The 26391-nt window shown below is 49.0% G+C and overlaps 2 protein-coding genes and 1 non-coding gene across 5 annotated transcripts in view; all 3 read right to left on the bottom strand.

Annotated features, from left to right (window-relative positions):
- Positions 1–8551: 8551 nt before the first annotated feature.
- On the bottom strand, positions 8552–13111 carry C6H12orf57 (chromosome 6 C12orf57 homolog). The gene is made up of 3 exons (XM_083149711.1): positions 12722–13111; positions 10696–10872; positions 8552–9048 (listed from the first exon to the last, which is right to left on the bottom strand). The coding sequence occupies exons 1-3, from the start codon at positions 12786–12788 to the stop codon at positions 8906–8908; spliced, it is 387 nt and encodes a 128-aa protein (XP_083005837.1). The 5' UTR covers positions 12789–13111; the 3' UTR covers positions 8552–8905.
- A 339-nt stretch (positions 13112–13450) lies between these two features.
- LOC146012806 (U7 small nuclear RNA) lies at positions 13451–13510 on the bottom strand. Its single transcript, XR_014445807.1, has one exon. It is a non-coding gene; the product is annotated as a U7 small nuclear RNA (small nuclear RNA).
- Positions 13511–20893: 7383 nt separating this feature from the next.
- The window catches only part of ATN1 (atrophin 1), a 37807-nt gene continuing 32309 nt past the window's right edge, over positions 20894–26391 (bottom strand). For all 3 annotated transcript variants that reach the window (XM_083149709.1, XM_083149708.1, XM_083149710.1), the window contains 2 exons: positions 24451–24631; positions 20894–22022 (listed from right to left, as the gene is read on the bottom strand). In XM_083149709.1, the coding sequence (XP_083005835.1) occupies positions 21989–22022; positions 24451–24631 (215 nt within the window). In that variant the 3' untranslated portion in view covers positions 20894–21988. The remainder of the gene's footprint in view (positions 22023–24450; positions 24632–26391) is intronic.

The raw sequence follows: 26391 nt of genomic DNA, 5'->3' as shown, positions 1-26391 counted from the left end.
GCAGTTCCTAGATCATCTGGTCCAAGTCCCATTGTCTCAAGTACACAAACACTCATCCCTTACCATCTCCTGTGATTGGCCACAGCACTGAGGTCATGGGTTCGATTCCCACCATGGCTCTAACTGTGCGGAGTTTGTATATTCTCCCCGTACTTGCGTGGGTTTCCTCTGGGTACTCCGGTTTGCTCCCACAATCCAAAAATATACTGAAAGGCTAGTTGGCTCCCAACAAAATTAACCCTAGAATGTCTGTGTGTGCGTGTACATGTGGTAGGGAATATAGATTGTAAGCTCCACTGGGGCAGGGACTGATGTGAATGTTCAACTATTCTCTGTACAGCGCTGCGGAATATGTGTGCGCTATATAAGAAACTGCTAATAAATAAATAATTGGTGTGGGAACTCGGTCAAAGGGCCGCGACCGCGCCGCCGAACGCAGCGGAGTCCAACCTCCTTGCGGGGGGTCCCTGGTGAAAACCGTCAGTGCTGTTAGACTTTGTGCCTCTGATCAGAGTCTCGTCACCTCTCCCACCTAGCTGTGCCCGCATTGCTAGTGCTATATAAACTGCCCTTTCCTGAAACCCCCAGTGCATGTAACCCCTGGCACAAACATGGAGATTTAACAAATAAATAATGTACGGGAGTACACCAGGAATTTTGTTGTCAAGGGGAGAGCAAAATTTGTAGCTACGCCCCTGCTCCCCACCTCACCTCCCTCACTCATACCCCACTGCCATCCCCTATGTTTATATTGTTGGTTTTAAGGTTAGTATTGATGTTAATATACTTATACTGTATCTACTGATACTCATCCATGTTACATTGTACCTTGTGTTATTTTTATTGGACCTAGGACACAGTGATATTTATCAATTTATCTCTCTGCTTTTAGTTGTATGTGACGTACATACGTTTCCTTTCAGGATTCCTGATTCTACTGAATATAAATAGTTATTTAAAAAAAAAATTCCCAGCGTCGTGAAAAATGTGTGAGGAAATGTTTTCCTAAACTATGTGGGAAAGTGGCCATCAGCCTCACAGCCAACTTTGTACCCATCACCTAAGCATCATGGGTGCAGCCCATGTGGGATCTAACCTTCCCCAATGCCCCAGAGACCCTAGCTGCAGGACACTGAGGGTGTGAGCGGCAGGCGGGTTGGGACCTTGCAGGGTTTGAGTAGCGGCCTAGCGGGGCCTAACACTGTGCTCATAGGGTTGCTAGGACAAAATGTTTTACTGTGTACAGCACAGCAGACCATGTTGGGCCTATTTGGATGTGGGACCTAGAGCTGTAGCTCCACCTGCCCCATTATTAATCCACTCTGCATAGTCTGGCATGTGACATAACAGGAGGCGCCTCTACAATTATTAGTATTAACGACAAGCTGGGTTATATCGGGATGTTTGTGAGCAGAACCTCTCACTGGTGACAAGAATTTATAAGACACAATCACATCATATACATGACAGAAAACTTTAGTTCTTATAAAAAAAAATCTAAAAAATATTAAAACTTTATTGACAAAAACAAAATCTGCAGGGAGACAGGCTGTGATTATGATGTCACAATGGATTCTGTGGTACATAACCCAGCTCACTGCAGAGACCGGTGTCTTTGCTGCAGACTCACTGGACAGTTAGGAGCTATTACTACTTACTGTACAGAGTTAGCAGCTATTGCTTGGTGATTGCTTTGTTTCACATCAAGTTAATACATATTGAAATTAATTCCTCTATTTATATCTCAGAGGAATCTACCATTCAGAGGATGGAGGAAGGAGATGAAAGGAGGATGGAAGGAGGAGAGGAGATTGAGGCTGTACCACCAAATAATTCTGTGGTTACTGTGGAATCTATGATAGAAGATCTAGGAAACCAAAGCCGGGAACATCTCTATAGGATAAAACCGGTGATAGATGTAGGCGTTGAGGAGGAACATCTGAGTGTGACCATAGAGGCTGGAAAACTGGAGATCACGATGTACGGTGCGACTGTTGTGCGGCAGTTTGACTTGTTTGCGCCCCCTACATATTTGCGCCCCCTACATACCATGTGGAAAAGCAGATGGAGTACTTTACAACATGGGCCCTTGATGAGGGAGCAGAAAGGGACACCACTGCGAAAGTGAAAGACCTGCCGCGTCAGCAGAATGACACCCGTAACAGCCCACGTGACCAGACCGTGCGCTTTGGGTGGCGACGTCTAATAACACAGATCAGAAAAGGCATGCAGAATATATTCTACAGGCGCAACAGGGTCGTGCCCATCTGATGAAGGGTTGAGGGTGAGCCCCAAAATATATAAACTGTTCCTGATGAATTGTTATCACTGGAGCGCTCATACCCACTGGTCGGGGAACCCTGAGACAGCAGCCCAATGCCTACAGCCACCTCCACTACAAGAACAGCACTGTAGAGGGTGCTGTGGTGTCTCATACCCACTGGTCAGGAACCCTGAGACAGCAGCCCAATGCCTACAGCCACCTCCACTACAAGAACAGCACTGTAGAGGGCGCTGTGGTGTCTCATACCCACTGGTCAGGAACCCTGAGACAGCAGCCCAATGCCTACAGCCACCTCTACTACAAGAACAGCATTGTAGAGGGTGCTGTGGTGTCTCATTCCCACTGGTCGGGGAACCCTGAGACAGCAGCCTAATGCCTACAGCCACCTCCACTACAAGAACAGCACTGTAGAGGGTGCTGTGGTGTCTCATACCCACTGGTCGGGGAACCCTGAGACAGCAGCCCAATGCCTACAGCCACCTCCACTACAAGAACAGCACTGTAGAGGGTGCTGTGGTGTCTCATACCCACTGGTCGAGGAACCCTGTGACAGCAGCCCAATGCCTACAGCCACCTCCACTACAAGAACAGCACTGTAGAGGGTGCTGTGGTGTCTCATACCCACTGGTCGAGGAACCCTGAGACAGCAGCCCAATGCCTACAGCCACCTCCACTACAAGAACAGCACTGTAGAGGGTGCTGTGGTGTCTCATTCCCACTGGTCGGGGAACCCTGAGACAGCAGCCCAATGCCTACAGCCACCTCCACTACAAGAACAGTACTGTAGAGGGCGCTGTGGTGTCTCATACCCACTGGTCAGGAACCCTGAGACAGCAGCCCAATGCCTACAGCCACCTCCACTACAAGAACAGCACTGTAGAGGGCGCTGTGGTGTCTCATACCCACTGGTCAGGAACCCTGAGACAGCAGCCCAATGCCTACAGCCACCTCTACTACAAGAACAGCATTGTAGAGGGCGCTGTGGTGTCTCATACCCACTGGTCGGGGAACCCTGAGACAGCAGCCCAATGCCTACAGCCACCTCCACTACAAGAACAGCATTGTAGAGGGTGCTGTGGTGTCTCATTCCCACTGGTCGGGGAACCCTGAGACAGCAGCCCAATGCCTACAGCCACCTCCACTACAAGAACAGCACTGTAGAGGGCGCTGTGGTGTCTCATACCCACTGGTCGGGGAACCCTGAGACAGCAGCCCAATGCCTACAGCCACCTCCACTACAAGAACAGCACTGTAGAGGGCGCTGTGGTGTCTCATACCCATTGGTCAGGAACCCTGAGACAGAAGCCCAATGCCTACAGCCACCTCCACTACAAGAACAGCATTGTAGAGGGCGCGGTGGTGCTCCACACCTCCATACATCCTGTCATGTCCAATCAGAATGTAGAACTGGGGATTAGGGCTACTGGCGACACCCCAATAAAAAAGACGACACTGGGCAGCCACCTCGCGGGTGTGTTGGAAGAGCTGCTAATTAGCTTTAATATATTGACAGTTACATCCAACTCATTAATAACTAATTAACGTGAATATTTATACCCGGGCAATGCCACATATGTCTTCCAGTGTATAATATGGGTTAGGCGGTGGCCAGATATATTTTCTGTGTTGATTCAAACATTATTGTCTAGTGTCTAGAAGCAGACCCTGGGCCAGATGTACTAAGCTTAAAAAGTGATAAAATGAAGAGTGACAAAGTACCAGCCAATCAGCTCCTTACTGCTACTCCTACTTTTGCTACAGGCTGTGTTTGAAAAATGACAGTTGGGAGCTGATTGGTTGGAGGTTTAGCTCTCCATTTATTCACTTTTCAAGCCTGGGTACATCTCGCCCCCTATCTAGCAGTAAGGCAAAATTACCTCAACTCCACCCTAAACACCCCCCCCATCAACCTAATTGGCTAAACTGTTATCCTTAAAGCCCGACTGTGCAGTGGCTTCCCCCAATCTCACACTTTTCACCTCCTTTTCAAAATCTCTCTGAAGAATAGATAGAGCCAAAGTAAGTGGGACGTGGCTCAGAGAACAAGTGCCACCATCTCCCAATCCCACCCTTCTTAGCATGCTGCCATGTTCTACCTGTCCCCTGCTGTGGGGCTGGAGGAACAGGGGCACCCACCACCTAAAGCAGGCATGTCCAAAGTCAGGCCCGGGGGCCAATTGCGGCCCGTGTTGTCATTTCAAGTGGCCCGCAGCCTCCAGCTGGAAGCGGGCAGAGCATCAGATGTGGGAAGCACAGGACACGCGAGCGCGCCTTTACCTTGCTGTCTGCTGCAGTGAGGAGGTGCCGGCCGCCACAGTCAGATGTGTTTGGCGTCCTACCCCTGCTGCTGCAATCGTATATCACCCTACTCCACAATTACAGTGACAGCAGTGTTTGGGGAGGGGGTAAGCTTGCCCCTGTAACATGCAGAGCGGAGGAGGGCAGCAGCGGGAGCCCAAGCACCTCCTGTCCTTGCAGTGCCTGCTTTGCCTCTCCTTCCTCTGGCTCACACAAGGGGCTGGGAAACATACAGAGAAGGGAGGGGGCAGAGTGGGGGACATACAGTGAAGGAGGGTCAGGCTGGGGGACATACAGTGAATGGAGGCAGTGATGGCCATTCAGAGAAGGGGGGCAGACTGGGGGACAGAGTGAATGGGTGCAAAGTGGGGAACATACTGTACAGTGAATGGGGGACATACAGTGAATGGGGGCAGGCTGGGAGACATACAGTGAATGGGGGCAGAGTGGGGTGCATAGTGAATGGGGGTCATACAGTGAAGGAGGGTCAGGCTGGGAGACATACAGTGAAGGGGCAGGCTGGGGGAAAGAGTGAATGGGGGCAGAGTGGGGGACCATTCTGATGTGATTAATGATTCAAAGAATGTCAGGCTAAATGGTCGGCCCCCACACAGTTACACTTCACCAAATCTGGCCCTCGTCGCAAAAAGTTTGGACACCCCTGACCTAAAGGCTTTTTACTTCTTTTTGTTGTATACTAACTAGGAAGCCTCTGTTTTCAGGTGATGTTGAGGCGGGCGGATGATTATTATTACATCAGACTGAGCACAGAGCAGCATTCCAAAGCCACTCTGCTCACTACATCACGTGACATACGACTGCGGTTCCAACTGTAGTCACATGACACCTTGGAATCGCTGTTGTATTATAACAGAAACTAAAGTAGGCAAAATGAAAGATACGATAGATTCATCTTACAGCGATTAACATGATAAAAGGGAATATTTACTACAAAGTGCGTTTAAAATGCAGCTGTGGCATGAAAATATGACATCGTCACGCCATGCATCATCTGCTATGGTTACTTACAGGTCCCGCTGCCGCCTTGTACAGCCTAAGTGCTCCTGGAGAGGTGGTGGAACGAATTTCCCTAAGCCACTAGGTAGGTATATTCCCCTCCGCTCCATTAGACACAGCCAGGGCCAGTGGTAAGACTTGTCACCCTCTGCAAACTATAAAGATTTTCTGTTGAATTACTGTGCGGGGCCAAGGTGGAGGCTGAACCACCCCGGAAACCGGAGTACCCGGAGGAAACTCACGCCAGTACGGGGAGAATATACAAACTCCACACAGTTAGGGCCATGGTGGGAATCGAGCCAATGACCGCAGTGCTGTGAGGCAGTAATGCTAACCATTACACCATCCGTACTGCCCTATTGCCAGTAATGGTACCTCATCTCACCCCAATCTCTTCCTGGGCTCGGGGAGTTTTCTACACAGCCCTATGGCGCTCCAATTAAAAATCTGTTATTCCAAGACTACCATAAAAGTACAGCATATGGTCACACAAGCTTGGTGGCTGTGAACGGGTAATAGGTAATAGGGAACAGTGACACCTAAAGGATATTGGAGGCATTGCAGATCATCAAATAAAATACAGCAGGCATGCTCTTGGACCATGTCAAACAATAAAACATTTTTTTATAGGACCCGAGCAAGTTACTGTAGAATGCCCACCACCTGTGTGGTCAGCAGGCAGCACATGCACAGTAGCACTGCAGATGACCACTAATGCGGCAGGGAAGGATGGAAGTGGGAGGCGGTGGGTGTTTACTTAATGAGTTTCCCCTGCCCATCCACAGACACATACCACAAAGTCTGTGCTCAGGGCTCCTACAGTTCCGAAGCCCCAGGACCTGCAATTGCTCTCGCTGCCCGGTGTGTGGCCCCTGTGGATAGCATTGTGGCACCAGCAGAACTGTGTAGTGGGGGCGGAGCTGCCTGATGAATCATCAGATCACTAAGCCAGAGATGGGAGGAGTCTGAAGCAGCGGACAGTTCAACTGATTTTTCAGACTCCATGGATCACTGACTTAAGGTGCCCATAGATGGTGCGATGATCGCACCCGTTATGGGCTGGATCGCATTGCAACGCATGCGTTTTGCATGCGATTTGCGTGTGATGCGATGGCAGTACAGAAAGTATGTGCAGCACATACTTTTTGTACTGTGCGATGAGATACCCGCGGGAGCGCGAATCGCATCGCACGGTCAAAACCACGAAAGTGTAAGAAATGACAATGGAAGATGTATAAAACTGTAGCCAATCAGCTTCTGTCATTTTACAGACCAAACAAACGATAGCTAGCTTCTGATTGGTTGATATGGGCAATACCACCACATGATGTCTTTCTAAGGATCGGCTGATCTTACCATAGCTACAAATCTTGCCTAGGGCACCAAATTGGTCAGGGCCGTCCCTGAGGAACCCTTAATCCCCACAGCCTGAATATCCCAATCAATGTCACTTATATATTCCCTGTGTGCCCCAGTTCTGAGGGGAATTACTATGCTTTATTCTCATGGATATTATTTTAGAACTTGGGACTTGACCCTGAGCATGAGAATCCACAGCTTCTAGAATAAAATTACGATTTAGCATGTAATTAACCCACATTGTCCCCATTACCAGTAACAATATTGCCCTCTATAACATATGTAATGCCTTCTTTAGGGTGTAGAATGTACTAGTAGCCCAGTGGTTCTCAAACTTGGTCCTCAGGACCCCTCACAGTTCACCCGACAGGTGCACTCATTACTGACTGACACATTTTACAAGATCCACAGGTGGAGCTATTTATTTCATTTGATTCTGTGAGGAGACCTGCAAAACAGGCACTGTGTCGGGTTCTGGGGACCGAGTTTGAGAATCTGTGTAATTATACGAGTCTGGAATGACAAGTAATGCCTGCATGGATGTAAGTTTTTTTATTTGTGAACACATTTGATCACTTTTTCTGTACATAACTCAGTTTGTCTATGTAATGCACTGTTCACCCTTCAATGTAGTCCCCGTCCCTTTCTACGCATGTGCGCCAGTTGGGCAAACCCATCGGGAGAAGGAAGCTGGTGGTTGTTGTCAACACCTGGACCGAACGGCAGCTTTCACCTCGTCGTCGGAGTTGAAGTGTTGACCCTTAGGGTGCTATTTCATCTATGGGAAGAGTTGAAAGTCGCAGGGCGCATGGTCGGGGCTGTACAACGGGTGTGGCAGAATCTCCTTAGCAACAGGCGCTGCAACCCTCTTCCCAACGATGAAAGAGGTCAAGGGTCAACACTTCAGCTCTGACGACGAGGTCAAAGCTGCCGTTCAGTCCTGGTGCCGACTCGTCAAGCGTTGGTACACATGCAGGGAAAGGGATGGGGACTACGTTGAAAAGTGAGTAGTGCATTACATAGAGGGTAGACTGAGTTATCCTGTATGGTCGCATTACTTTTCAATCCAGCCTTCTACACCTCCATCTTATATACCTCTACCCCCCTCCATCTTATATACCTCGACCCCCTCCATCTTATATACCTCGACCCCCTCCATCTTATATACCTCGACCCCCTCCATCTTATATACCTCGACCCCCTCCATCTTATATACCTCTACCCCCCTCCATCTTATATCCCTCTACCCCCCTCCATCTTATATCCCTCTACCCCCCTCCATCTTATATCCCTCTACCCCCCTCCATCTTATATCCCTCTACCCCCCTCCATCTTATATACCTCGACCACCTCCATCTTAAGCAGTCAACCACCCTGTACTGAAGAGGAAGCCAGCAACCACAACACAGGGATATAATGCACTGGGGCCATTGTGGAATTGCCATAGCAACCATTCACTGGCGGCCATTTTCTAGGCTCTACTCAAAAATGAAAGAATGTTGCTATGGGCTACATAGTTTCCTTTACACTTTCCAGTAAACCCCCTCATCCCCATTTTAAAATGAATTAGACCACAAATAAATGACACACCGCCATATCTCAGATATTTGTATTAGTACATTAATACAGGCTGAATGGATAGTGCCCATTACACCATCAAAACGGACCATGCTTGTTGGACTTGTATCTGAGGGGTCCGGTCAACTCAGGAGTGGAGATCGACTGATGATTCCTTCACTGGAAGCAAGCGTGTAACAGTCATACATGTACACATGTGCGCCGGACTTCATCATACAGAAACGAACAGATTTTCTGTATGGACCAGAAGGAGGCAACAAACTGCACAAGAGTAAGGTCCTGACCACAAAGTCTTGTGCGGGGAGCGTAGGGTAAGAAGCCTGAGGAACCGCAGGTGTGTCTTAGGCTGAAGGCATCTCCGCTATGGTCTTACGATGAGGGGATGGGGAGCCCGCCATGGTGAGGCAATGGCAGGGGCGGAAGGAAGAAAGATTTCAGTTTGTTGGACATTGCCGCAATCTCCGGGTCCTGGGCCTCAAAGGATTTCACCAGGCGGGCAAATCGGAGGACACCTACGACAGGAAGAATGTACAGCGGACACACAGGAGTTAGTTTCCCAAATATCGGACACCTACTCCCCACCTCAGAATCACCCTTGTGATGCTGGACTCCTCCCCTCTAGATTGTAAGCTCTCACGAGCAGGGCCCTCTTCCCTACGGTGTTCCTGTATATAACATTCCAGATTTCTTCCTCTCCCCTTGGCAAGTACCTTCTGGTTTTCGGCCTCTGTCATGCGTCTCTCTAGTCCTGGTTCTCTCACATGTTACTATGTATACGCTTGCCTCCAACACTACCAGAAGGATCTGAGGTGCAGGACGCAAAGTAGCGATGTTTGGTACTTTGTGTGTGATGCGTTCCGCGCAGTACAGGTCCTGCATAATTGGACGCACTACAGCTTTTAGGGGCGGGGAGATGATGATGCGTTCCGCGCAGTACAGGTCCTGCATCATTGGACGCACTACAGCTTTTAGGGGCGGGGAGATGATGATCTCTAGTTTTGCCAAAATGGAGGCATGTCGCAGCAGTTTTGGGGAAAGACGCGGCCAGTATCTCTGTCGGAAGACAGATTTCCTAGCCTCTTATTAGGATCTGCAGCAACCGGCTTACCCCATATCCCCAATGATCACTAAAGCAAGCAGCAGAGATCTACTTAGATCAGACGCATGGCTGCTGCGGATGCCTCCTCCATCCACATATGAACTGGGCCCGCTGTGTAATCTGCAGCGGTTACACCCATAATGCAATTCTATCATTGGCTCAAATCAGACGTGTGCAGCACGAACGGTACTGCGGACTCTTCGTGGTGCTCCGCAAATAAATGAATAATACTTTTTCTGCAGTGCATATGCTTATATCACACATCTATGCCCTGTGGCAGCAGCCATTTTGTCAACTACACTATATGCACAGTGTGGGCAGCCATTTTGTAAGCTACACTAATAAAAATCAATGAGATGTGACCGAAAAGAGGCAGTGTCATTTTGGCTCATACACACTAGACCAGTGATGGAGAACATTGGCGGTCCAGCTGTTGTTGAACTACACATCCCAGCATGCCCTGCAACAGTTCTGCTACTTGGCCATGCTAAAACCGTTGCACGGCATGCTGGGATGTGCAGTTCAACAACAGCTGGAGTGTCAAGGTGCTTCATTACTGCACAATAATGTCTATGTTAGGACTCTGCAGACATGGCCGTTCCCGCTGCACGTCCGCAGAGTCTATGTTAGGACTCTGCAGACATGGCCGTTCCCGCTGCACGTCCGCAGAGTCTATGTTAGGACTCTGCAGACATGGCCGTTCCCGCTGCACGTCCGCAGAGTCTATGTTAGGACTCTGCAGACATGGCCGCTCCATTCATACAGGATTGGCTCAGGCATATTAGCAGTGTGAGCCCATCCAACCAGCAATCTGTTATCCTTACACCTAGGTGCAGTGACGGTCACCCGGCTGCACAATGAATAGTGACCTAGGAGATCTCGGACATTAGCGGCAGCACTGTTTGGTGACTCTACCTGTTTCCTATACACACCAGAGGCCTCCATTTTGTGTTAAACCATTACACCATTCTTCAAGGGGGATCGGATGGCCATACATACATGTGGGAATCTGCCATCTCCTGGTAAGTGGTGGTCATAGGATAATAGATGCAGTCCTTACCCTCCCCATCAGGGCTGAAGCCATAGTTCTGGAGCACCTCTTGCTGGATCTGCACAGCGGCGGGCAGCAGGAGCTGCAGGACCTTGCCAAGGTCATTCCCGGAGTTCTCTCTCGCCTCCTCCAGACGGGCACTGCCAGTGGGGGACTGCAGAGCATCCAGCACCTCCCCTAAAGCCTCTGGAAAAGTATAGTGTTACCCCACAGGAGAGGAGACACAGAGATCAGTACTATCAGATGGGAATGTAGTGAGCTGCACCCCCAACAGCACGCAAAACACCGGCTGCAGCACCGCAACAGCGCAAAAAAAACGGCTGCGGCGCCGCAACCAGCCTCCTACTGCTATAGTTGGTACTTGTGTAGTTTCACGGCGGCAGGCTACGCTACGCTCTCAGTGTAGCCCAACTGCAGCCTAGCGTAGTGTCCCAGCGGCAGCCCTGCGTAGTCAGTGTAGTGTCCCCATCAGGCAGCGTAGTCACCGTACTGTCCCCGCGAGCTGCAGCTCTGTCCCTGCAAGCCCAGTGAGCGCCTCTCACACAGTGCCGGTAACCGCCAGATACTCTGTGCTGGCGGAGGCGCTCCATCTGCTTGAGACGCACGAGCATCTCAGACACTTATGCGTCTCAGTAATTCGTAAAGGTCGCATTTGCCAGTCCTCCATATTACATACTGGCTCATGCCTCCATTTCAAATCCCCACTATCCATGCCAGCCCGAAGTGTGGCGAACACAGCGAGCCCCGTGAGGGGACATGGTACGCGTCCACCCGACCTGTTCATACCCCCACTATCCACGTCAGCGTGGAGTTGATATTATAAAGTGTGGTGAGCGCAGTGAACCTGAAGTATGGCGAGCACAGTGGATTACACGGCAAGTAATCCGCGTCCACTCGCCAAGCTTCGGGCCTGGTGGCTCGCCACACTTTATAAGGTCAACTCCACACCAACGTGGATAGTGGGGGTATGAACAGGTCGGGAGGACGTGTACCGCATCCACTCGCCACGCTTCGGGCTGACGTGGATAGTGGGGTGTTTCAGGAACACATTCACACCTGTCATGTCAGGCAGGTTAAAAATGGTCAATGGTTCCCACACGGACTGACTACGCTAACTACGTAAGCTCTGGCTAGCCGCGAACATGCTGACTACACTGGCTGCGGGAACATGACGCCGATACCGACAGGGCAGCTGACTACGGGAACACAACGCTGATACTGACAGGGCAGCTGACTACGGGAACACGACGCTGATACTGACATGGACACTACGCTGGCTGCGGGAACACGACGCTGATACTGACAGGGACACTACGCTGACTACGTAACGGGCACCGGGATAATACACAAGTACCGCATTGTTTTATAAATAGCCCTATGGCACTGCATAGGGGGGGAGGGGCGCACACACAAACACAGTGGTGATCAGCAAACTCGGTCCCATCACTGATGGTGGAGGTGTGCATATGTGCAATCCCCGGGAGCGATCCACTTCTGACAGGCAGGGCGCAGTCGCTGGGGTCCGCCCAGTGTTTCATGGGCGTGGCCAACAAAAACATTGGACATGCCCATTAAAATGCTTGGCGAACACCTGCGAACGCAGACGTGGCGCTGTCTGCTTGGTGCAGGCGGGTGATGTCACATGTCCTCAATTCGCACAACAACGGCCGGGATGAGAGTCCGGGATTACTTTTATCTGCGAAGAGGAGAAGTCAGCGACCACTGAATGATCCCTATGCAGCCGCATGCGAGCGTGTAAGCGCACAACCGCTCACATCATAGCGCAGGGATTCGGGGGAAGGGGGGGAGCGTGCGAGCAGGGCTGAATCAGCCCAATGGCTGAGGAAATGGGGCATAGGACAGACACACACACACTAGATGGGCATTAGATGGGTGGGGGAATGGGCATAGGATAGATAGATAGATAGATAGATAGATAGATAGATAGATAGATAGATAGATAGACAGACACTAATGCACAATGCCTGTGGGACTGGAAGCCTACTAAGCACTGTGTAATACAGGGGTAACTCACCTTTCACCTGCTCCAAGCTGAGGGTGACTGTCTGCACCGGGGCTGCCGGTCTCTGCAGGCTAGACATGCTGCTGCTACGGATACACCCTCCCCCTGTATAATACAGATATAGGGGACTCCTGTGTTATGTGCACAGCTCTGCTACCTGTACTGTACATACACATAGGCGTCAGCAGCACTCATCATCTCTGTGCTCACAGAGCCCAGCAGTGAGAGAGCGCCCTCTGCTGTCCGGAGGCTGGATTTGCCGGGGACTCGATAGGAAATTGTCACAGCGGTCAGAACACCCTCTGCTGGCAGGAGGGTGGAATTGCCTGGGACTCGGTAGGAGACGACCACAGCGGTGTGAACGCCCTCTGCTGACCGGAGGCTGGGATCAATTGGGCGGGGATTTGGTAGCAGACGACTACAGCTGTATGAGCGCCCTCTGCTGGCCGGAGGCTAGACTTGCCGGTGACACGGGAGGAGCAGTGATAGTGAACTGCCGTAGCGGTAAGAGAACCATGAGAAGTGAACGCCATCTCACTGTTGTGGTTGCACTGCAGTCGGACGGAGCCAACTACATACATGTGACGAACAAGCGTAGTCGGAAGCTGGAGCATGCTGAGCGTTCCTGCGGCTGCGCAGAGCCAGCCAGTGAGTCAAATCACATAGTCGGCTCGTCGAGTCGTCTGCCGCCGCTGTACCTACTCCTCAAGAGATTTTCCATGAGATTATTTTTGACCATACACAGGCAGTTCCCACAATAGGAAACCTTCTAGACAATTAGCAAAAGAGCTGTAAACATTAACTGTTGTCCTGTGGCTATAATACCCACATCCCGGAGCCTCTTAGTACGGTCATGGAGACGATTGGGGAAGCGTACCCCGATCATTACATATCATATAGCAGCATGCAGGCGGATCATTACACATCAACTACCGAATATATCACCTATATAATCAGATGTAGCTTAGAATGTTCCCATGTATGCTCACTGGAGTCATATGCAGATTACATCACGCTCATTGGCTGTGTAGCAAAATAGGTGTCAACCAGACAAAGAGAGGCAGGGACTTCCCTGTCCGTTGCTAGGAGACAGCCGGCATGAGTCACCCTGCCTGTTCACCTGATGTCACTATGGGGCAGATTTATTAAGCTTGGAGAAGAGAGAAACTGGAGATAAAGCGGAGAAAAGGTAAAAGGAGATAAAGCACCAGCCAATCAACTCCCAACTGTCTTTTTCAAACACAGCTGATTGGCTGGTGCTTTATCTCCTTTTACCTTTTCTCCGCTTTATCTCCAGTTTATCTCTTCTCCAAGCTTAATAAATCTGCCCCTATATACCATACACATATACATATACATACGGTACACACAGACATATCTCTGACGTCGTGCTGGTGTCTACAGACCATTGTGTCTATAACAGCATTACTGTGTCATGGTGTGTACACACAGTGAGATTCCCTTGCTATTCGACTTAAGATTCGACTGCTATACAATCTTTGCAATCTCTGTACTTTTTACATACAATTCATACAATCTGCACTATATAGTCATTGCTGCCCTGTCTATCCGGGTTTCGATTTGTGCTGTCACGGGAGCGCAAGGCAAAAAACCTGTGCGATCTGCATGCGATTTTGACTATATAGTCAAAATGTCATGCAGGATTGTACCGTGTGTACACAGCATAAGTATTGTGTATTGTAGTAATAATAATGTTATCATTTATATTTTGTTATATTAATATTATTATTATTATCATTATCATTATTAGCTGAAATAATAATAATTTTAGTTGCCACGCAGCGCTGCTTGTCTTTTTAAGTCTGCCCGCCGCTCGCACAGGCCGCTGCCCCCCTTCGCAGGGCATATTTGCATAAACATCCATCCACAGCCTACTGGGTCAAACCCACATCATTCTTTGGTCGCTGATGTTGATACCTATACATCGGGCAGCTTTGCATCCCCCATAGAAACCTATGGGGGATGTAGCCGGTGGCGGTACAGGAGGGATCGCAGCGGGGATGCGGTTTTTTGTTTAAAGTGCCGGGACACTGAGCATAGATCCGCCCCGACACCCGAGATGCCCCACCCCCTTGTTTTTATTGGCCCACAGGCCAATCAATCAAACACAATGGATGACCATCGATATGTAAAAATATTGATGGTCATCCATTGCATAGTTAAGCACTATCAATGGCCAGTTGTAGAATTGCCATCGATGGCAACGGCAACGATGGCCATCCCTAATTCAAACTGCGACATTTATGTGTCTATTTTGTCACTATTTGGGGCAACATTGGGGCAGGGTTGCCTACCCTCACGAAAATCAGGTCACCCACCCGGCCCCGCGGAAAGGTGGGCAACCCTCCCGGATTCCCCCCCCCCCCCCCCCCTTGATTGCGGCTTCCCCCCACCTGACAGCGGCATTTGAATAAACTTATCTGCTGATATCCGGGGAGGGGGCGGGGTTAAAGTGTCATAATTGTGTAATTTAGCCCGCCCCCTCCATGGAGATCGGCAAATTGAGTCACTTTCCTTCATGGGGGCAGGGCTTAATGATGTCACGTTAGGGGCTACTGACGCAATTATGACACTTTAGCCCCTCCCCGGTAATCAGCAGAAAAGGTCATTTAAACGCCGCAATCAGGGGGGGGGGGAGCGGGGGGTCCCCCAGAATCCGGGAGGGTTGCCCACCTTTCTGGGGGCCGGGAGGGTGACTCGATTTTCGGGACCCTCCCGGCCATTCTGGGAGGGTAGGCAACCCTGCGCTATGCAATGCCTTGAATACCAGCACTGCACATCGGGGCCACAAGGGTGGAATCGCACTGGCCACACCCCCAAAATGCATCATCTCATGTAGCTCCACCCCTGCCCCTTTTCCATCCCAACAGCGCCCCACCCCCACCTCATATACAGCTATGCTTTGCTTGCTCTTTAATCTGAATGTTATGATCCGTATCTGTAGCAGAGGGATTTATGAAGACCCCATTTGTCTGATGTCAACACACAGATTGCTGGTAAAAGAAATGGAAAATAAACTAGGTGGGAGGCTGGTTACCTAGCGGAGGATCTGGCTATGGGCCTGATTCAGCATGGATCCTAATCGGAGAACTGGTAAATCGAGCGATGATCAGGCAACTGCGGATGGGCAGGACCAAATAGTGACAAAATAGACGCATAAATGTCGCAGATGGGTCGCAGTTTGAATTAGGGATGGCCATTGTTGCCATCGATGGCAATTCTACAACTGGCCATTGATAGTGCTTAACTATGCAATGGATGACCATCGATATTTTTACATATCGATGGTCATCCATTGTGTTTGATTGATTGGGCTGTGGGCCAATCAAAACAAGGGGGTGGGGCATCTCGGGTGTCGGGGCGGATCTATGCTCAGTGTCCCGGCACTTTAAACAAAAAAACGCAAAACGATGGCTATTCCATCGATGGAGGGAAACCATCTGGTTCTCCCCCATCGATGGCAAAAGTATTCGACATTGGCCATGAACCATTGATGATTTTGAATCATCGATGGTCGATGGCCATCCCTAGTTTGAATGACAGGAAGCCGGCATTTAGGGGCGGGAACATGGCGTTTTTTGGGCGTGTTTGTGAGAACGCTGGAGTGCCAGGCATTTTTCGGGTGGGTCTCTGATGTCAGCGCTGACCACTTGATTCTTAGCGGAAGCCCTAGTCTGGCACACAAAAAACTGTTCGATGGTTCGCTCTTTGCGAAAGGACCTGCGAATACATCGCTATTCACAATGTATTCGCAGTGTTCCAAGGAGCGTTCTATCTATCTGTGTGGCGGCTTTCCGCTCGCAATCCCTGCGATCCATGCTGAATATGTCCTGCATCAGCGAATCATCGCACAGCGTATCTTCTCTTGTTCTGTAAGCTGTGTGTGTGACTCTCAGGTGACGTTGCCCATAAGAAACCAATCTGATTCTCTCTATCATTTTCTAGGATGCAATAGAGAAATGAAGGACATTGGGCCTGATTCGGGCCTGCTCGCTACGCTAATAAAGGTTAGTCTAGACTGACTTTTATTTTGACTGGAGATGGCTGAATTCCGGGCGGCCCCAAACAGGTATCGACACCACTGTGCTTGCAGGAGTACGCCCAGCGTTCCAAAAACATTCGCTCCAGGGTAGCAAATTCGTCCCACATTGAGCAGGTCTGAATCGCCCCAATAATCTGATTGGTTGCTTTAGCCCCGCCCCCTCCCCAGAGATCGGCGGGGCTAAAGCAACCACACTCGTGGAGTCTAGTGGAAAACCACGTCATGCGAGATTTCTTTGACATGACCAATACCCGTGTCCGGTGGATCCACATTAGCACGGAGGCCATTCTCTGTACCGCCCTGACAAGATATATCCCACACGTATTCTGTAAGTGCCTTTTCACTTTATTCCAACCCCCCCTCCGCGTGTTACACAGGTGGCCGTGCTGAGTCATCGTGCAAAGGCGCAAGAGGAGGGGACAGTACAAAAGGGGCGGGGCTTGGGGTGATGAAGAAGTGTAATATCCATATATATTTATACAGTTATATCTTCATAGACTCTCACTCTCCCCCTCCAGGGCACGCAGACATGTATGTACACGTAGAGGTTCACACATAATATGTACAAATACACACGCCTCGCTGTGTATATCGCATATATACATACAGGTGCAGCAGGCATACTACGGTCTTACATACGTGACTTATAATGTGGTGAGACAATCGGGTCCATGTCTTTCACTGCTCAGTACATGTGATATAAAAGACATACCGCTATATGTCATACATGTATATAACTCTGTGTTCTGAATCTACTGTGACTCTTACATACAAATATATTCTGGTGATTGAGACACGCCTGAAGGACAGCCCCTAATTGCCATGGGGGATAAAGTACCAACCAATCAGCTCGTAACTGCCTTGTTTGAAAAAAATACAGCTAGGAGCTGATTGGTTGGATATTGTAAACTGGTGTGGCCTAATGGATCTGAATTGGAAATTGAACCAATGGGACAGGAATTAAGTTGTTGGGGCTTAAACTAGACTACAGAGGTTGGTCCATACATTAGCAGAAAATGTAGATCCAGTCAGCGACTATAGTCACCTGTAAATAGCTGGGGAACCCCTCTTTTATTCTGAGCAGCATCCAATACCTAGGCTGTATCACGTCCCCAAACAACACATTACCCTCATAGCTCCGCCCCTTTCTTGACATGCCGACGACCCCGCCCCCCGGCTCACGGAGCTGGCTGCACTCTCTGTACAGAATAGGCCACACCGCACTAATAGTTTCCACGGTTGCAGATACTGTCAGTTACCCACCATCCATCTGTCAAATGAGACTGAGTCTTTAACAGGTCATTTCAGGCAGAAAAAAATCAATTCAGTGTCAGGAGTATCTAGGCCCCATTTAACTTGTTAGAGTAATTTTTAATGGACTTAACCTTTACCAAATCCAGGACCTGTATTCCCATAATCCTCCAGGCCTCATGGCACAGACTTAAGGAATGGTGCAGATGGGGGCAGTCCTTACTCTGGGTGCAACTGAAGCAGATTCTGAGTCACACAAAATTCCATACATCGGCCGCAAATGGAAACAACACTGATCCACTAGAGCACCCGCAGTATACACACAACGTACAATATGATGTAACTATTGCTACATGCCAGCAACAATATGCTCAGGAAACTAGATGCCACCACATTCCAACTGTTGTGCGACTCAGAATCACACTCGGATGGGAGAGTCCAAGAGCATCATGGGTAATGCTAGTTGGCGGGGCTTATCCTCCAGTTTTTCAGGGCGTTTTCTTTCATCATAATAGGACAATGAGCCCAAATATCGCAACTGCTCTGTAGATGAAGTGTACGGAAGAATTAGGAATAAATGTGTACTGGCATCCATGTATGTAGTATGTACACACTCTGCTTCCAGCATATGATGTAATATGTATATACACCTATATACTCACAGCTCAGATATACGTACACTGTGGAACTAATGTACAGACTGTCTTGCAAACTAAAGTTTCCTGGTATATACACAGATATACATACATGCTGACACATGTGTACTCTTAGCCACGGATTACGCACACCATTATGTACAGGTATACAACATACGCTTGTATATACACTCACACAGATATATACAAAGTGACTGGGGCATGCATCCACACACACACATACATACATACATACATACAGAAAGGTAACAGCCATCTCTGTGTAAAATCACACGCTTGCATACCAATGTCCACACAGATTTGTGACATGGGAACGGAGAGGTGGCTGCAACTCACCTGGAACGTAACGTGTTATTCTGTGGTGATAATATCGTGCCGATGTGAGGGACAAGATCAGTATTCTACAGCGGGTGATTCTGCGAGCACGGACATGGTACTACAGGGGAAGCGCACAAATCACAACACGCGCACTATCGATGAGGCACCAACTGTGTTCTATTCTCAGATTACAAGGTGCCCTTCCACCACACACGGCCAGGGCAGCCATTTTGTGGACTGAACCAATCACACTCATTTTATTGACATTCGTTTAGCAAATTTTGAGTTAATGTTGTGGGGCTGATTCCGAATAGATCAATGGTTTTGCTAGATTGGCTGAGATACACGGATCAGAAACAAGAAAAATAGAAAATGCGAATCGCTCAAGTGCCAGCCAACACTTATATACTGAGGGGAATATTCTAGAACAAACACGAGTACTCATGAAATAACCTATATTTGCTCAAATATCCTTGCCAACTAAACTATTTAGCGGAAATAAGGGACATTGCTGGGAACATGGGTTTGAGTTTGAAGAAACTCAGGAGCCCGAGGTGTGATCCCTACCACCAGTGCTGTGCCTAAACACGTGCAAAGGGGGCCGTGCGATCGAAGTGGGCCATCTCCCGAAGGAGACGGGCCCCGTTTTTCCCCTTACCCCTCTCAACCATAAGGCCGAAGAGGGGAAAATAGGGAACGGTGGCTCCTCTTCGCCGAAGCTTAGAGAGACCCTCATTCCTCAACCCCCGGAAGGGTTAGGATGGTGGGTCCTCCGCACCCGAAGGTTTGGAGAGACCCTCAGTAGACTTCCCTCCGCTTTGCGGCTCGGGGTCGTCCTCGGGGGGCACGAAGCTCTCCCCAAAATGCGAGAGCTTCGTCACATTGGGGAAATGGAAGGCCCGAAAGGGTCGACCACACTACCCAAAAAAACGTGACAAAACTACAAAAAACAAGGGACATGAAAAGTGACAAACGGGAGAGGGGAAGAGAAATAAATAATAAAGATACCCTAGCCAGAGGGCCAGGGTGGGGGTGTGAAAAATTGTCCTACCCCATCCAAAAAGGACGAGGTAAGGACGTGCAGCGCTAACCTAGAGGGAAGTGCGCAGTGCTAGTGCTTACTAGTGCATGGTGATTTTGGGATCACCCGTGCATGTTCGGCATCCCCGAGTTTCCCCGGGGGTCACAGTGCAGCCTCGGACTCCAAGCAGCCAGCCAGTCAGCGTCCGACCAAGTGTTTCTCCGTCTCAACAGCAGGCACTTTCCAGCCCCCGGCATGGGAATGGGTACTCCACTGGGCTTTTCGACTGACTCCCTTAGGGGCTGCACCCCCCTCGGAAGAGCAATCTACTCAGTCCCAGTGTTTCTCCGCTCCCAGGGTTAAGATACTAGGCTGAGCTTTTCGCTGTGCCCAGGCTGGTGGCTTGCCCAACCTGGACCAATCTACTCGGTCTCAGCCTTTCTCCGCTCCCTGGGAATGGATACTAGACTGAGCCTTTCGCTGTCTCATCCTTCGGGGGCTACAAACCCCGTCAGGAGAGCCAAACTACTAGGCCCAGTGTTTCTCCCCCCCTCTCACCAGTGGGTTTACGGAAACAACACCTCCTACCACTGGCAGAGGTGAAGGTACTCAGCCAGACTTTTCACCACTCCCAGGCAAAAAAGAGGGGTCCCACACCCTCCGCCCATCAGAGCAGCTACTCAGTCATTGCTGGGAATATGGGACCACACTTGCTAGTTGTGTAACTAAATATTTGTAGGCCCCATAGCAAAAGGGCCCCTATGTACAACCCACCAGTAAACAAATCTATACATGTTACTGTGACAGGGAAGGTGGGCCCCCTTCAACTGTGGGCCCCACAGTAGCTACACTCCGGTGTGGGGGAGGGGGGGGGGCTTTGTGTGGGTCAACCAGAATGACCTCCACTCTGTTGATCCCAGGCCTCAACCACGATGTTGGTTGATCCCAGGATGCAACCATGAATAATGGTTCTGTCACAAAATGGCTGCCTCTATTATGTGTGTCAGGGGCAGATAACCACAGATCAGCATGCATAATGCTACCAAGCTAGAAAGTGCACACACATACACACACACAACACGGAACACGCTAAGATGGAGTCCGTGTAGCTACACTGGTGTACCCTACACACTGCTTCCTTCAATACGTCTCCGATGAGTTGAGCCACCATCCTTGCACACATGTCACGGTCTGGTCTACACACAGACACTTACACACAGGGGGAGAGCGCAGAGCTCAGTCACACTCAGACAAACTATTAGTGACACGATACATAGAAAATGTCCATGAGATGTCAGGTTATCGGGGCAAGCTGTCACTTTATACACCTTGCATGCCTCTCTATTTGCAGGATGTCTCTCTGCCAGAGGAAATCTCGACACGTGTCACATGAGGACGTGTCTCCGATGCTCTTCTGATGTCTCTCTGCCCCAGGAAGGGTCTCTCTTATAGAAGGTGCTTCTGTCTGTCACAAGTGCTGCTGTCAGTCATTTGGGGCGGTCACTATTATTCTACATACGTTCTCACAGTGCACGTTGCTGTGTGAGTGTCTCGGACTGTCGTAGGGTGTCTCTCAGTGTCACGGGGTGCCTTTATTCTGGAAATGGATCTAGAGTCCAAGTTCGCTCTAGGTCTGAAGGTGCAGTATGTCAGTTAAGGGCTGTCTCGCTTTAGGAGGGTGTCCATACATCACGGAGCTTGGCAATCTGTCTCGCAGGTAAGAAGGTGAGTCGCAGTCACTGCATGTCTCTTTGGCGCAAAGTGTGTCACGCTTGTGTGTCCAGGTGTCTCTATCATACAGTCTTCCATGCCCTGGCACAGCATGTCTCTATGTACTCGCTTGGGTGTCTCTTTTTGGTCACATGAGATAGTTCTGACTCTTCGGGTACCGGAGCCGCTGAAACAGAGAAGTCATCTTGTCCAATCAGTGGGCTGGCAGACATGAGATGACCTCTGCCCCCGGGACTTTTTTACAGGGATTTATCGGTTTCTTTCTTCAAATGACTGTAAAACAGGAGCACAAATAGGGTAACAGGTGACAGAAGGAGGAACAATAAACCTACGTATCGGGATATTATCTAGAAGGGCCGCAAGGACGTGTAATGGTTAGCGTTACTGCCTCACAGCGCTGAGGTCATGGGTTCTATCCCCACCATGCGTTATATATACGGGGCAGTACGGATGGTGTAATGGTTAGCATTACTGCCTCACAGCACTGAGGTCATGGGTTCTATTCCCACCATGTGTTATATATACGGGGCAGTACGGATGGTGTAATGGTTACATTACTGCCTCACAGCACTGAGGTCATGGGTTCTATTCCCACCATGTGTTATATATACGGGGCAGTACGGATGGTGTAATGGTTAGCATTACTGCCTCACAGCACTGAGGTCATGGGTTCTATTCCCACCATGTGTTATATATATGGGGAAGTACGGATGGTGTAATGGTTAGCATTACTGCCTCACAGCGCTGAGGTCATGGGTTCTATTCCCACCATGTGTTATATATATATACGGGGCAGTACGAATGGTGTAATGGTTAGCATTACTGCCTCACAGCACTGAGGTCATGGGTTCTATTCCCACCATGTGTTATATATATGGGGAAGTACGGATGGTGTAATGGTTAGCGTTACTGCCTCACAGCGCTGAGGTCATGGGTTCTATCCCCACCATGTGTTATATATACGGGGCAGTACGGGTGGTGTAATGGTTATATTACTGCCTCACAGCACTGAGGTCATGGGTTCTATCCCCACCATGTGTTATATATACGGGGCAGTACGGATGGTGTAATGGTTAGCGTTACTGCCTCACAGCGCTGAGGTCATGGGTTCTATCCCCACCATGTGTTATATATACGGGCCGCACGGATGGTGTAATGGTTACATTACTGCCTCAGCACTGAGGTCATGGGTTCTATTCCCACCATGTGTTATATATACGGGCCGCACGGATGGTGTAATGGTTAGCATTACTGCCTCACAGCGCTGAGGTCATGGGTTCTATTCCCACCATGTGTTATATATACGGGGCAGTACGGATGGTGTAATGGTTAGCATTACTGCCTCACAGCGCTGAGGTCATGGGTTCTATCCCCACCATGTGTTATATATACGGGGCAGTATGGATGGTGTAATGGTTACATAACTGCCTCACAGCACTGAGGTCATGGGTTCTATCCCACCATGTGTTATATATACGGGGGCAGTACGGACGGTGTAATGGTTAGTATTACTGCCTCACAGCGCTGAGGTCATGGGTTCTATCCCCACCATGTGTTATATATACGGGGCAGTACGGATGGTGTAATGGTTAGTATTACTGCCTCACAGCGCTGAGGTCATGGGTTCTATCCCCACCATGTGTTATAGATACAGGGCAGTACGGACGGTGTAATTGTTAGCGTTACTGCCTCACAGCGCTGAGGTCATGGGTTCTATTCACACCATGGCCCTGTGTGGAGTTTGTATATTCTCCCTGTGCTTGCGTGGGTTTCCTCCAGTTTCCTTCCACATTCCAAATATACAACAAAATTAACCCTAGAATGTCTGTGTGTGCGTGTACATGTGGTAGGGAATATAGATTGTAAGCTCCACTGGGGCAGGGACTGATATGAATGTTCAAATATTCTCTGTACAGCGCTGCGGAATATGTGTGCGCTATATAATAAACTGGTAATAAATAAAGGCGCTAAATAAATAATAAGTAGTCTGATTGGTTGCCCATAGCAACAGCCCATGTTAAATAGAACTCCCATCTTAGTCTTATCCTAAGAGATGGAGGGGTAAATTGACTAAGATGGGAGATCTACTAAAGATGGGATGTTGCGCATAGCAACCAATCAGATTCTACTTGGTTGCTATGGGCAACATCCCATCTTCGTTAATTTTGTCAATGTCGACACCTAATGGGCATTACGGTGTGTGGCATAATGTGTAACAGACATCACGAAGTGTGGCATAATTGGTAAGGGGCATTACATTTGTTATGGTGCAGAGTATCTAAGGGGATCTAGCTGGCGCCAACTGTGCGAGGGGCACTACTGTGCGGTGTAATGTGAATTGGTACTATTATGTGGTTACGCCCAACGCACTGTCCCTATTTTTACGTATCAATTGATACTCCACCCCATCTGATCGCAGGGCTCCAAAAATTTGCTCTGGTCTGATCCGGTCTGAATCAGGCCCTTCGTACACAAACGCCCAGCCACTGGGATATAGAGAAATATATTGGTGGTGGTCAGAACCACCCAGTGCGCACCCACCTTTAATGTGTGGGACCCATCAGATGAGGTCACCTGGTTGAGGTTGTTGGGCCCGTATATTTACGTTATTATATTCAGTGAGGGATTGCTTGGGGGGCGGCTGCAGAAATGCAGTAACTCTAAGCCTGACATCGCGGCCGGCGGCCCTGCGGTCTCTCACCTGTAGTAGTCTTCCTGCCCAGGGAGGGGAACGCCCTGCAGAGGATGATGCGTCTGCAGCCAGTGCTGCTGCTCCAGGGCCAGGCGCTGTAACTCTGCGGACTGGGCGTGCATGGCCTGCAGCTGGTGAGCGGCTGACAGGGGGGCGGAAAGGGAGGAAGGCAGGTCTCTGTACGGGGAGGCTGTAGGGAAGAGAACGCCACAAGGTCACGCAATGTACAGGCACAATGTATACAGCTCACAGGGGTCCTTATTCTGGTTGACTCGAGTCCCCCAGATGCATCTGATCAGGGGTGACCGGATGGTGCAGATGAACCAACACAAACATACATCATGTATACCAGCACACCGTGTCCCCACACGCTATATAAAACAGTACCCCAATCATTATATCTGCCAGTACCCCATCATTATTTCCGACAGTACCCCAATCATTATATCCCTTAGTACCCCAATCATTATATCCCACAGTACCCCAATCATTATATCCAACAGTACCCCAATCATTATATCCCACAGTACCCCAATCATTCTATCCCACAGTACCCCAATCCTTATATCTGCCAGTACCCCATCATTATTTCCGACAGTACCCCAATCATTATATCCCACAGTACCCCAATCATTATATACCACAGTACCCCAATCATTATATCCAACAGTACCCCAATCATTCTATCCGACAGTACCCCAATCAATCTATCCGACAGTACCCCAATCATTATATCCGACAGTACCCCAATCATTATATATCGGACAGTACTTTAATCATTATATCCGGCAGTACCCCAATCATTATATCCGACAGTAACCCAATCCTTATATCTCACAGTACCCCAATCATTTTATCTGACAGTACCCCTCTTTCAACACACCCTGTACGTTACCTTGTAATTTGTTTTTTTTGTTTGCTATGTACGGCGCTGCGGACACTTTGTGGCGCCTTATAAATAAACGTACTACTACTACTACCCCAATCAATATATCCGACAGTACCCCAATCCTTATATCTGACAGTACCACAATCCTTATATCTGACAGTACCACAATCCTTATATCCCACAGTACTCCAATCATTATATCCCACAGTACTCCAATCATTATATCCCACAGTACCCCAATCATTATATCAGAAAGTACACCAATCGTTATATCCAACAGTACCCCAATCATTATATATCAGACAGTACCTCAATCATTATATCGGACAGTACCCCAATAATTTTATCCGACATTACCCCAATCATTATATCCGACAGTACCCCAATCATTATATCCGACAGTATCCCAATCATTATATCCGACAGTACCTCAATCATTATATCGGACAGTACCCCAATAATTTTATCCGACATTACCCCAATCATTATATCCGACAGTACCCCAATCATTATATCCGACAGTATCCCAATCATTATATCCCACAGTAACCCAATCATTATATCCCACAGAACCCCAATTATTATATCCCATGGTACCCCAATCATTATATCCCACAGTACCCCTATAATTATATCCCACAGTACCCCAATAATTATATCCCACAGTACCCCAATCATTATATCCCACAGTACCCCAATCATTATATCCCACAGTACCACAATCATCATATCTGACAGTACCCCAATCATTATATCCGACAGTACCCCAATCATTATATCCAACAGTGCCCCAATCATTATATCCGACAGTACCCAAATCATTATATCCGACAGTACCCCAATCATTATATCCGACAGTACCCCAATCATTATATCCGACAGTACCCCCAATCATTATATACAACAGTACCCCAATCATTATATCAGACTGTACCCCAATCATTATATCTAACAGTACCCCAATCATTATATATCGGACAGTACCTCAATCATTATATCTGACAGTAACCCAATCATTATAGCCGACAGTGCCCCAATCATTATATCCCACAGTACTCCAA

The sequence above is a fragment of the Crinia signifera genome, chromosome 6 (assembly GCF_055691185.1).
Source record: "Crinia signifera chromosome 6, ASM5569118v1, whole genome shotgun sequence".
NCBI lineage: Eukaryota > Metazoa > Chordata > Amphibia > Anura > Myobatrachidae > Crinia > Crinia signifera.
Note: the sequence above shows the minus strand (reverse complement) of the source record. Positions and strands in the feature narration are given on the sequence as shown.

Coding starts and splice junctions, on each gene's coding strand:
- C6H12orf57 (XM_083149711.1), bottom strand. CDS start 12,788: ATGTCTAGCCTGCAGAGACCGGCAGCCCCGGTGCAGACAGTCACCCTC. Junction 10,873..12,721: donor CAGCTTGGAGCAGGTGAAAG/GTGAGTTACCCC, acceptor ATACTTTTCCAG/AGGCTTTAGGGGAGGTGCTG. Junction 9,049..10,695: donor CTTCAGCCCTGATGGGGAGG/GTAAGGACTGCA, acceptor TTCCTGTCGTAG/GTGTCCTCCGATTTGCCCGC.